The sequence below is a fragment of the Colossoma macropomum genome, unplaced genomic scaffold, assembly GCF_904425465.1.
Source record: "Colossoma macropomum unplaced genomic scaffold, Colossoma_macropomum, whole genome shotgun sequence".
Taxonomy (NCBI): Eukaryota; Metazoa; Chordata; class Actinopteri; order Characiformes; family Serrasalmidae; genus Colossoma; species Colossoma macropomum.
This window is the reverse complement of record NW_023494800.1, coordinates 35,640,383-35,649,681: the sequence shown is the minus strand read 5'-3', so window position 1 is coordinate 35,649,681 and position 9,299 is coordinate 35,640,383. Positions and strand designations below refer to the sequence as shown.

Sequence of the window (9,299 nt, the reverse complement as noted above, 5' to 3'; positions counted from 1 at the left end):
TGGATATTGATTTACTTAGACAGACAGAGAATATGTGCTAGAAGGTTTATGATATATACAGAGCTGCATCTCGTCTTCCTGTTGCATCAGCGCATCCTGTAACAAAGGACACATGATTTCTGATGTTTTCTTAATGCAGATTGGAAACTAGATGTCCTGTCATTAGTTCAAAATACACAGAATTCAAATGGGATGGGTCTTTAACGAAGTGGTTTGTTGCAAAATCTAATTGGCACCCAAGTTCACCTTCTGTAATTTAGAACTGGAGTTGCTAGTCTAACAGTGCTAACAAACACTGGAAGTAAATAGTCACCAAAACAGTTTCCACAAAAAAGTGCCAAAATCTTTAGACACTTCTTGCTTCAAATTATGTCAATAGGCTACATATACTTGTAAGAAAAAAATAGATTTGAAGCTACATTATCATCCATATAACGCCCTGCATTCCGGTACTATTCCACCTTCAAACTCGGAGGATGGAGTGCAGATCATTCTTTGCCTGAAGAAGGTCTCCAGCGAGATAAAAATCAACAACACCTCGAAGATGTGAATTTGAGGTAAGCATTGTTTCCTTTTCTCCGTTTTCTTTGTGCTGTTGTGCCATTTATAGCTATGTGGATGAGGCTGAAGTTGGCTTCCTAATGACCAGCTTCTTGTTAATTTTCCATTCCACCTTAAATTGTGCAGCAGCTATGTTCTGCAATTCTGCAGCAATGCAACTGCTGCACCATCTAAGGTGGAACAGAAAATTTGAATAAGAAGCTAACTTATCCCAAATTGCTGCCCCTTCTTTTAGCTACATGGAGAATTTTTTTGCATTTTTATAGTTCATAGTGAGTCATACTATGTTTTAAACCACATGGACTTAAAGACCTGGATGCACTTTGACCAGGTTGAGAGAAGTCTTGGGGATGTATTTATTGAAACGGTTTGGGTGACTATTCAGCCCCAGTGTTTGATAGCAATGTTAGCCTCATATCTCCTGTTTTAAACATCTGGGTTAAGTGGAATATCATGTAAATTTGATTTTCACTGACCTTTTCCTTTAACCACTGTGATAGTACATCCAACTGGCAGTGATGTGATGTTACGTGTTGTTACAAAACGGAATGTGTATTCTGTTGCTTTTGAAACACATCCCAAAATGCAGCGGGCCATACCTTAACTGCAGCAGTAGAAGCGGACATCGTTAAGAGAGGTGTCATCTCCTGGTCCTTGAGGAGCCTCTACCTTAGTTTCAATGCCGCAGATCCCCCTTCCAGCACAGGTCGGGCTCCAGGAGCCCCAGCTCCCCCAGCCCATTCCGTCACCCTCCCACACGTCACCTCCGCTGCATCTGAACCTGAGGAATTTTGAAGCATTATTTGTCATTGCAATCATTCAGTCAAATTCATTGCAATTCAAAGCCAGGTTTGTGGTATTATGCTAGTGTAGTGGCCAAGTGGTCACCAACTCTGTTTTCTGGAGATCTATGGCCTTGGTTTTAAGGTCTTACCTTAATTCTTGGTTTTAAGGTCTTACCTTTATTCACCACACCTGAAAAATGTGCCTAGGCAGCTAACTCTAGACTTATAGTCGTACGGAAACATTTTAACACCCTTGGTCAAATTACATGTCAGAACATAAAGAATTTTTTGTTTCTGAGAGAATGCCAGTGAACTGTGGTGTGCCCCAAGGCTCGATTCTTGGGCATCTCATATTTAATTTTTACATGTTTTACATGGGATATCTTACCAATGGTATGCAGATGATACTAAGATCTACTTGGCCCTCTCCCCAAACAAATATGATCCCCTTGACTCACATTGTCAGTGCCTTGATCACATCACTAACTGGATGGGACAAACTTTCTGCAGTTGCCTTAAACTCTAAAGGATTAGTAAGTAACCTTGGTGTAATGGATTTTGATCTCAGTTTTAGCAGTCACTAAACCAACTTTTTTAACACCTTAAGATCATCAACAAGATCAGAGATTTTCTGATGAAAGCAGACCTGGAGAAACTCATCCACACCTTTATTTCTAGCAGCATTGATCACCGTAATGGTCTCCTAAATGGACCCCCAAAAAAGACAATGAAACAGCTTCAGCTGATTCAAAATGCAGCTGTCAGAGTCTCACTAGGAGTTAAAGAAGGACGCCCCCATTCTTAAATCCTTACACTGGATACCAGTCTGTTCCAGAAAAGACTTTAAGGAGCTGTTCTATAAACATCTTAACGGTGCCGGAGCAGCGTATTTATTTCATATATTCACATATGTATAGACATACATATGTTATATCCACATATATTAGAAAATTAGAGTTAAAACAACTGTTAAATTACATCAACTACTTTTTTAAAGAGTCGAAGATCCTAACAAAAAACATTTTCAAACATGCAAACAGCTATTCTTTTGAAAGCTAACAGGCTAACAGTCTGCACTAATAACAATTAGGCTTAACAAGCTTAGGTTTTACAAGCTCTAGAATTCAGTGTTTACTGGGAAAGTAAATGTACACCACAGTTAGCTTGGTGCTAAAATAACACTGCAAATCCACAGAGGCTGAATCCCATAGCTAACTGAAATTAGCATTATCATAGCTAATCAGATACCATGAAAAAGGATATTTAGAAAGCGTCTACACTGAACTCTGATATATAATGACATAAAATAAAAAGGTCATGAACTCACCTGAATATCTCATGCTTATTTTATGTTGGTACATGTTGTGATATGTAAGCTAACACACTATTAGATAGATAGATAGATAGATAGATAGATAGCATTAGCTAACCAGGACGTGGACTAGCTTTACCACTGGAACATAGTTCACAGATAGCAATACAGCTCAGCTAGCACTGCTAACATTGAAATAATAAAAAACTACATTAAATAGCGATGGAGGCAGCGCTCCAGAAAAGTACTAGCATCCAGTTTTACAGAAGCCATTCCATATGGTGTTTGATAGAGTATAAGATGCCTGTACTGTAAATATTTTTCTAGAATTCAACACACTTTTGCTGTATAAAACTACAAGAAGTGCTAAATTGCTAATGAACAGTATCATACTGGCTCAAACATGTCACTGTATTATTATTATAGAATTATATTATTATAGAAATGATAGAATTCCTCAGAGTGTAGCCTGAGTATCTAAGTTAACAGAGAGTGTTGAGTTAGCCGTGGTTGTCTTTATTAGGTTTAGTGAAGCTAAAGCTTGTTGAAAATGCTTGGTTAGATAGGAACCATGTCCGTCTAATGTCTATCCATAAAGTCCTTAATTAACTGTGTTAGGTTTGGGCTGAAGAAGTAAAGCCTCCAGCAGGACAGTTGGTGACAACATGTGCAATAAGCATTTCTTTTAGCTAATACTGAGTCGTTGGATTATTGTGTGGAGTAAAGAGGAAATCACCTTATGTTGTTGGCAGCAGAATCATCTCCAAATCCTTGTTTGGGCTCCACACGCAGCTGGAAGGCTACCAGTTGTCCATTTGTGCACCACTTATTTTGTGTCCATTGCCCCCAGCTAAAGGCCACAAAAGCAACAGAAAGAGCAGCCGTTATCTGTAGTTAGCACAGACCAGTAAACAGTAATGTACTCCACATCAGTGGTATCATTAATGTACAATATATGGATCATTCTAAGCTGCTTCAAAGTCAGAACTGAAAACAGATTTGGGACGTTGAACCAACTTGGACTTCAGACTAAAATCCTTTGGCTTTATGTGAGCCTATATCTTAAAACGTTTATTTTATTAAAATAAATGAGTGAACATTCCATTTTGAAGAAGCCGGCTATTAGTTCTCTCTCTCTATGTCCTGTAATGCTAGCTTTCTTCCTGGCTAGCTTTAAATGGAACTGAAGATAAATGCCAACTTGTTTTGTAACTTTGCTTCAGAATGACTCGCTGCAGTAAAACAACCAAGCTAAAGTGAATTGATGTTAGAACAGCCCTGGAACTTTAAGATGTAGAGAAAGTTTCTCTCATCCCTGTCTTCGACCAGGAAACAGGTAACAACTAATCTTAAATATGTACACATGATGTTTTATTCACTTTCACTGTTGAAGCATTGCATCTGTTGTGGTTTCCCAGCGTGTGATTTACCATCTGAGAAAAAAAAACTTGCAGTGTTTTCCATACAGTGAAAGTGTCTCGCTGGTTCTGATGGGTTAAATTATGAAAATGATGGTTTTCCAAAAAGCATCCATGACTGAATTTCAGAGTGCCATCGCAATAGATAGATAGATAGATAGATACTTTATTGATCCCAAAGGAAATTTAGCAGCCAGTAGCAGTCACACAACACAGGACAGTAATAATAATAAGGGTGAAACAATGTAAAAAGAAGAATAAATACAAAAATCCTATCTACAGGCATATAAACAAATAGAAATATACAAAAAACTGCAAGAAGATCCATAACCTGAGATGAAAAAGGCAGTGCAATAACAGCATATAATGACAATACTGAATAAATATGTGATATAAACATGTGCATATATTGGTACTGAAAATAAATATGTGTATATATTGGTACTGAAAATAAATATGTGTATATATCGTCACTGAAAATAAATATGTGCATATATCGGTACTGAAAATAAATATGTGTATATATCGTCACTGAAAATAAATATGTGTATATATTGGTACTGAAAATAAATATGTGTATATATCGTCACTGAAAATAAATATGTGTATATATCGTCACTGAAAATAAATATGTGCATATATCGTCACTGAAAATAAATATGTGCATATATCGGTACTGAAAATAAATATGTGTATATATCAGTACTGAAAATAAATATGTGTATATATTGGTACTGAAAATAAATGTGTATATATTGGTACTGAAAATAAATATGTGTATATATCGGTACTGAAAATAAATATGTGCATATATCGGTACTGAAAATAAATATGTGCATATATCAGTACTGAAAATAAATATGTGTATATATTGGTACTGAAAATAAATGTGTATATATTGGTACTGAAAATAAATATGTGTATATATCGGTACTGAAAATAAATATGTGTATATATCGTCACTGAAAATAAATATGTGCATATATCGGTACTGAAAATAAATATGTGTATATATCAGTACTGAAAATAAATATGTGTATATATTGGTACTGAAAATAAATGTGTATATATTGGTACTGAAATATATTGACAGTAATAGGCTCATTTTCTAATAGGTAAAGCTTGTAGTCACGGCTTTAGAAATCACTCTTTTCTCACACTTCTATTTTAGAGTTTTGCAGTCTAGTTTTTCCACTAGGCTATTAGCACACGTCACCATGGATCTATATGCACAGGTTTTATCTCCTCATGTAATTCATTTATAGTAAAAGTTTTCAGAAAGAAGTTTTACCTTCCTGAGTTGGATTGAACTGTAGAGTAGTTGATAATGGCGTTTGACGGCTTATTAGGTGGAGTGCAGCGAAGAGCAATTCCATTTAGGGCGGTGTCATCACCCCAAAATCCCTGATTTGATTCAACCTAAAAAAAAAAGCACCTACTTAGCATTTAGGAATGTCTCAGTTGAAAACTAACAAAATCTCCCAAAATAATGACATACTTTCTTTTTGTGTAATAGCTCACAATTTTGAGTTATTGCGTCTACTATCGTTTTAATTTCGATAGTATATCGAATAGTATTTAATTTCGATGAGAACATGCATGTTGAGATATTAAGTCAAGAAGTCATTATTTTGAGATTCTTATTTGATATAAGTGTCCAAGTAAACTGGGTCAATTAAATTTTCATGACCCAGCAAATTGGGTCCAGCGACATTCCAGTAAAAAAAAAAAAGTCCGACAAAATGACCATGAACAGAATATCACAGCTGAGATTTAAACCTCCTGACCCTATAATGCAGCCCTGCACCGCTCAGTTAATGTTAATAGTTTGCCAGATTTACTGCAGTAATATCACATACTTACCTTGAGACTGAAACCTGTGGCATAGGTGCCCAATGGACACATCTCTCGATTGCCCCACGAGCCCCAAATCTGTCCATTGCCCACAGTGATGATTCCAAGGTAAGGCCTGTCAAGGGATCGTGTCTTGTTAGTATTACCTGCTGCAGACTGCCCTCTGATCTGCACCCCAAAAGAGAGCAGAAGCAGAGGCAGGATGATGCTGATGAGCTGATTCATGCTGTTAGATTAGGCTAAATGAATGAAGTGGGCCTGTACTACAGTCGCTCTCTCCTTTCTGAAAAGGAAGGCTGCATGAGACTGACTGGGCAAGATAACGGGGTATTTATACACGAGCCAAACTAGACTAGACAATCAAAGTAGTTACATGACAAGTTTGGGCAGTTATCACATACTTCCTTGTACATGGCGGCATTTCAAGGAACAGGAAGATGCATGAATAAATCAGAGGGTTGTTTTTAGCAATTCACTCAAAGCAGAGGGTCATCCAAAGTTTTGAAAATTGCAATAAAAATTTCAATCAGAAGATCACAGATGGCAATGTAGTACACTTTACACACTTTAAACCCCCGTCTTACTCTTATACTTTGATCTTTTTGTGATCTTTTGACTCTGAGCTGGCAGAGAAAGAATGATCATAATCTTTTCTGTTTTTTTAAAATTGCTTTTCTGTTTTTTAAAATCGCTTTTTTTTGCTGTTTTCTGCAGTTTGATTTGTTTCTACATTGACATTTCCACATAGGCCTGTGACCAGTGACATTCAGCTGAGAAAAACTCATTTACCTCTCATTTATACAACTCCATTTCCAAAAAAGTTGGGATGCCGTGCAAAATGTAAATAAAAACAAAATGCAATGATGTGCAAATCATTTAAACCCTATATTTCATTCAAATAGTACAAAGACAACATATCAGTTGTTGAAACTGAGAAATTTTATTGTTTTTTGAAAAATATTTGCTCATTTTGAATTTGATGCAAACAACATGTTCCAAAAAAGTTGGGACGGAGGCAACAAAAGGCTGGTAAAGTTGTGTAATGCCTGGTGGTTAATTGCCAACAGGTCAGTAACAAGACTGGTTATAAAAGAGCATCTCAGAGAGGCGGAGTCTTTCAGAAGTAAAGATGAGCAGATGTTCACCACTCTGCGAAAGACTGCCGATCAAATAGTGCAACAAATCAAGAATAACGTTTCTCAACGTAAAATAGCAAAGAACTTTTGCTTTTCATCATCTACGGTACATAATAACATTAAAAGATTCAGAGAATCTGGAGAAATCTCTGTATGTAAGGGACGAGGCCAAAAACCAGTATTAGCTGGCCGTGATCTTTGGGCCCTCAGGCAGCCCTGCATTAAAAACAGACATGATTCTGTAGTGGAAACCACTGCATGGGCTCAGAAACACTTCTGAAAACCACTGTTTATGAAAAGTGTGTCGCTGCATCAACAAATGCAAGTTAAAGCTCTAAAACGTAAAGAAGAAACCATATATAGACAGGATCCAGAAATGCTGCCACCTTCTCTGGGCCCGAGCTCATTTAAAATGGACTGAGGGGGAGTGGAAAAGTGTCCTGTGGTCTGATGAATCAACATTTGAAATTCTTTTTGGAAATCAAGGACACTGTGTCCTCTGGGCTAAAGACCACTCAGCTTGTTATCAGCGCACAGTTGAAAAGCCAGTATTCATGATGGTATAGGGGGGCATTAGTGCACATGGCATGGGTGACGTGCTGATGTGAAGGCACCATTAATGCTGAACGATATATAAATGTTTTGGCAACATATGCTGCCATCCAGACGACGTCCTTTTCAGGGAAGGCCTTGATTATTTCAGCAAGAAATGTCAAACCACATTCTGCATGTATTACAGCAGCATTGCTCCGTATTAAGAGTCCGGGTGCTAAACTGACCTGCCTGCAGTCCAGACCTGTCACCAGTGATAACATTTGGTGCACTATGAAATGAAAAATATGACAAAGGAGACCCCTGAACTGTTGAGCAGCTGAAATCCTGTATCAAACAAGAACGGGTAAACATTTTACTTTCAAAACTACAGCAGTGTCTCCTCAGTTGACAAACACTTACAGAGTGTTGTTAAAAGAAGAGGTGATGAAACACAGTGGTAAACAGGCCCCCGTCCCAACTTTTTTGGAACATGTTATTGGCATAAAATTCAAAATGGGCATATAATTTTCAAAAAGCAATAATATTTCTCAGTTTCTTCATCTGACATGTTGTCTTTGTAGTATTTTCCTTTAAAAATAAGGTTTACATGATTTGAATATCATTGATGGTATAGGGTTTTTTATTTTTTATTCTATTTTTTATTTACATTCTGAACAGTGTCCCAACTTTTTTGGAAATGGGGTTGTAAAAACATTTTTTTTATTGACTTCTTCCAAACCATAACAAGACTCTAGCATTCCCATACAAAGATGTAACTGACTTTTAAACTTGTTGGCTGATGTGATATCCTACATTAATTTATTGTACCTAACATAGATGAGAATGTTCAAACTATGCTTTTATTATGTTCTTTTTCTTTGACAAAGATTATGCTTATTAAGTTCCTATGTAGGCAGCCTTCAAATAATGTTTGACTTTAAAAAATGTGTGATGGACTTCAGTTAGATATAATGCTTTACTGATTGACATTATCTTAAAGCTGCTTATCAGAAATGCTGATTTAGATTGAGCTGAAAATAAGAGGCAAAAGGAAAAATCCCTGAGATGGTATGAGGATGAAAGCTTGAGAGGAACCAACATTAAAAAGCGCCATTGTTTAAGCAACTCAATTCAGTCTCACTCTAATCAGTGACAGTGATCTGGTTTGTTTAGATGGCTGCATCACCTCAATGTCACGTCAAGAATGTAGTGTGATTAACCATCAGAATGCACTAAGTTTAATTAATGTTATCATTTTATTTATTAAAGGAAAAATTCTGGCCCTATGCGAAAAAGTAATTGCCCCCTTAACTACGAAATCAATCAGTTAACAAAATTCAATTGACCACTGGGTTCAGTTTCAATGGCCACACCCAGACATGATTACAACCAGACCTTTTAAATCTAAACATCATTTAAATAGAACCTGCCTGGCAATGTGAAGCAGACTAGAAGGTCTCAAAAAGCAGCAACGTTCTAAATGTCTCAAATATGGGAAACAAAATAATTGAAATCTACCATCTGGAAAGGGTTACAAAGCCATTGCTGAGGCTCTGGGACCCCAGTGAACCACAGTGAGAGCTGTTATCCACGAACTTGGGACAGTGGTTAACCTTTCTAGGAGTGACCGGCCTAGCAAAATTTCACCAAGAGTGCATCAACAACTCATCCAGCAGGTCACAAAAGAACCCAGACGAAC

The 9,299-nt window shown here is 37.0% G+C and overlaps 1 protein-coding gene across 1 annotated transcript; it reads right to left on the bottom strand.

The window, feature by feature from the left end:
• Window positions 1-6,155, bottom strand: LOC118820382 (vitelline membrane outer layer protein 1-like). The gene is made up of 5 exons (XM_036588695.1): window positions 5,940-6,155; window positions 5,368-5,495; window positions 3,395-3,508; window positions 1,161-1,342; window positions 1-96 (listed from the first exon to the last, which is right to left on the bottom strand). Exons 1-4 carry the CDS (start codon window positions 6,153-6,155, stop codon window positions 1,162-1,164), a joined length of 639 nt encoding a protein of 212 aa, XP_036444588.1. The 3' UTR covers window positions 1-96; window position 1,161.
• Window positions 6,156-9,299: the final 3,144 nt, after the last annotated feature.